Source organism: Andrographis paniculata, unplaced genomic scaffold, assembly GCF_009805555.1.
Source record: "Andrographis paniculata isolate CXL003 unplaced genomic scaffold, ASM980555v1 Contig74END, whole genome shotgun sequence".
NCBI classification, from domain to species: Eukaryota; Viridiplantae; Streptophyta; class Magnoliopsida; order Lamiales; family Acanthaceae; genus Andrographis; species Andrographis paniculata.
The window spans coordinates 127,611-130,857 of record NW_026137611.1 but is presented as its reverse complement, the minus strand read 5'-3'; the positions used below and the strand labels follow the sequence as shown (position 1 = coordinate 130,857).

The following is a 3,247-nucleotide window of genomic DNA, read 5'->3' as shown; positions in this document are numbered from 1 at the left end:
ATAAAAAAGTTAGAAAAAGAAATTAAAATATTTTTTTATGATAATTAAAAAAAAAATGATCATATATTTGATCGACTAGAGTAAGTATTATTTCATTTTGATTTCTTGTTCCGTGAGATGTGATTGATAGACAGGCGTCTGAGTCTGAGAGATTTTATTGATCCACAGGTCAATTAATGATTTTATCATATCATATTATGTATATCTACTTGTAACTTGTGTGTGTCTCTCTCTACGTTTTTCTAGCAGTGGGGGCTCACTCTGTCTCTCACTCTATATATATATATCTGTCTGTATCTCTTCTTCTTCTGTGTAATGGATTTGAAGGCAGGCACGGCACCCCCTCTTGCACCATGTGTTGTATTCTTACCTTTCATTTTCTCACACTAACACTCATCTCATCAGAACAGCAGCTATAGCTGTCTGTATAATATATATATGTATATATATCTGCACATTTCCTCACGCACGCACGCATACACAAGCAAGCAAATACCCCTACTCTGCCCTAACCCTAATCCAAACCCTACCCCCTACCCAACCCTACCCTGCCATCGTATTGCGTGTACAATACAAACATACATCATCCATCCCTACACTACACTGGGGCTACCCATCTGTAATTGTATCTGTAATGTATTTTTAACTGATATGATATGAAATGATGATATGGGCTGCTGCTGCTGCAGATCAGACTGCAGAAATCGACTTCAGACGCCACAGAATTTGCAGAGATTTTTTTTAAAATTAATTTATTAGATTAGGGTATCATGATGCTGATGCTGATGATGATGATTTTGATTTAGGGTTTCCTCTCACTCTGCAAATCGATTCATCAAATCCCCATGAGCACGACGCCCTCTTCCCAAAATCCCCAAAACTTTTCCTCTCTCTATCTCTCTATATATATGTGTGCATTAATGGTTAGGTAATTCCTCTGACGTTTTTCAATAGTGTTGCTTTTAATTCAGAGTAACTTATCAAATCAAACAAAAACCCTAACCTGCAATGGAGAACAGCAAGTATCATCATCCTCGCCACCGTCAATGGCAGTTGGAAAGGCAAGACGACGCACTCCCCCCAGGCTTCAGATTCCACCCCACCGACGAAGAACTCATCACCTGCTACCTCGTCAAGAAGGTCCTCGACTCCTGCTTCACCACCAGAGCCATTGCTGAAGTCGATCTCAACAAGTGCGAGCCATGGCAACTTCCCGGTCAGCACTCCAATTCTAATCCATTTTTAATTACAAACTCGGCAAAATTGCTTCCATCCATGGCTCAATTTCTGCGCAGGCAAAGCCAAAATGGGCGAGAAAGAGTGGTACTTCTTCAGCCTCCGCGACCGGAAGTACCCGACCGGTCTCCGGACGAACCGCGCCACCGAAACCGGCTACTGGAAAGCCACCGGAAAGGATCGCGAAATCTACAGCTTGAAGACGACCGTATTGGTAGGGATGAAGAAAACCCTAGTTTTCTACCGCGGCAGAGCTCCCAAAGGGGAGAAGACGAATTGGGTAATGCACGAGTATCGCCTCGACGGAAAATTTGCTTACCATTATCTGTCCAGAGATTCTAAGGTAACTAAACCCCCAAATCAATTTTCAAAATCGAAGATTTTCTGTACTCTCTGTAATTGCAATTATTTCTTGCGTTTCTTGCATGGTTTGGAAAATCTGGATTTTGCTTCTGAATCTGATCTGTCAGTGTTGTTCTTGTTGTTCAGTTTGTATTTTGCTGTCCTTTTGACAACGATGGGACGAGAACGAAATCGGTTGTCTTCTGCTTTAAGTTTTCATTAAATGAACTGAACTGAACTGATACAGTACTTTAGTGTCCGTCGTTTTCTGTGAATAATTTCTCCGATCGGAAACGTCGGCTGTTGCATCATCTTGTGATCTTCGAGTATCTTCGATGACGGCACTCGATTTTTGATGTGATTTGATGTCTGAAATTGAAGTGCAGGCCGAGTGGGTGATTTCTAGAGTGTTCCATAAAACCGGCGCCGCCGGCGGGAAGAAGAGGCCGTCGGCCGGTAACGGTTCTGCGATCTCCGACGTCGGTTCCCCGTCCTCCGTCTCCTTGCCGCCGCTTCTGGAGCCGCCGTCTAGCGAGAGCTGCTCCTGCGACGGCGGCGGCGGCGGCGTCGCCATTGCCAAGGAGCACGTGCCCTACTTCTCCATGACTGCAACTCCCAGCTTTAACCAGATTTCGTTTTTCGACCTCCCGCCGCCGCCGCCGCAGATATCTCTGAGCGCATTGGCGCACGAGCCGTCATCATCTTATGCTGCTTACCGCTTCCCGAGGCAGCAGGATCTAGCTATGGCGCTTCCCGGCCAGGACTCCGGCTTGCAGGCGTCTTTCTTCTTCCCGGCAGCTGTTGGAGCTCCGCCGGCGGTGGGCGGCGTCGATGATTGGCGCGGGTTCGTGGCGCCGGAGAATCAGGTGAGAATGGACGCCGTTGAGTTGGATCGCATTTGGAACTACTAGAAAATGTGTCGTGTTGTTTTGCCCTAATTTTGATTAGTCTTTTACAATTAGGGCTATTTGGTAAGATTGTGCTTTAATTAATTAATTAGCTATGTTCTGTATTAGGTATTAATTCCTGAGTTTATTTATGTACTGTTATTGTTATGTTCTTATTTTTGCATTTAGTCTTGCTTCATTCCATTATTAGTGATTGAATGGGGGGTTCTAATCTACATATAGGGTGTGTTTGTTAGAAGTATTTTGGTGGATTTTTACTATTTATTTTATTTTTTAAAAAATATTAAATTAAAATATTTATTTTTTATTTTTTATATTATATGAAAAATTAATTTTATATTTAAAATATTATATTAATATTTATTATATATTTTTTTTATTTTTGTTTGTTGTGTAATTGATATTTTTTTTATTTTGATAAAATTTATTACCTTTAAATATTTTTAATGAATATGAATTAATGTAATTAATTACTCTATCCGTCTTAGATATTGTGTCTGGTATATTGTAGAAATCGATATTTTAATAGGGGATATAATTAGTAGATAATTAAAAATATATTAGTGAAAATAATTATTTTATAATATAAATAATTATAAATTAAAATAAAAATAATTAATTAGTTTAATTAAAATTTAAAAAAAAATTAAAATGAGATTAAAATGTATAATATGTAGGACACGGACAAAAATGTGAACTTTGTATATGGGACGGATAGAGTATATAATATGATAGATATTATATAAAAATTTTGAATTGGT

General features: G+C 39.6%; 1 protein-coding gene across 1 annotated transcript; it reads left to right on the top strand.

The window, feature by feature from the left end:
• Positions 1-858: 858 nt before the first annotated feature.
• On the top strand, positions 859-2,650 carry LOC127266070 (protein CUP-SHAPED COTYLEDON 2). Its single transcript, XM_051296176.1, has 3 exons — positions 859-1,216; positions 1,296-1,579; positions 1,965-2,650. The coding sequence occupies exons 1-3, from the start codon at positions 1,009-1,011 to the stop codon at positions 2,487-2,489; spliced, it is 1,017 nt and encodes a 338-aa protein (XP_051152133.1). The 5' UTR covers positions 859-1,008; the 3' UTR covers positions 2,490-2,650.
• Positions 2,651-3,247: the final 597 nt, after the last annotated feature.

What these genes read in the sequence shown, in the direction of transcription:
- LOC127266070 (XM_051296176.1), top strand. Translation starts at nt 1,009, where the DNA reads ATGGAGAACAGCAAGTATCATCATCCTCGCCACCGTCAATGGCAGTTG. An exon ending in CGAGCCATGGCAACTTCCCG is followed by an intron (nt 1,217 to 1,295) that starts GTCAGCACTCCA and finishes ATTTCTGCGCAG; the next exon opens with GCAAAGCCAAAATGGGCGAG. An exon ending in ATCTGTCCAGAGATTCTAAG is followed by an intron (nt 1,580 to 1,964) that starts GTAACTAAACCC and finishes ATTGAAGTGCAG; the next exon opens with GCCGAGTGGGTGATTTCTAG.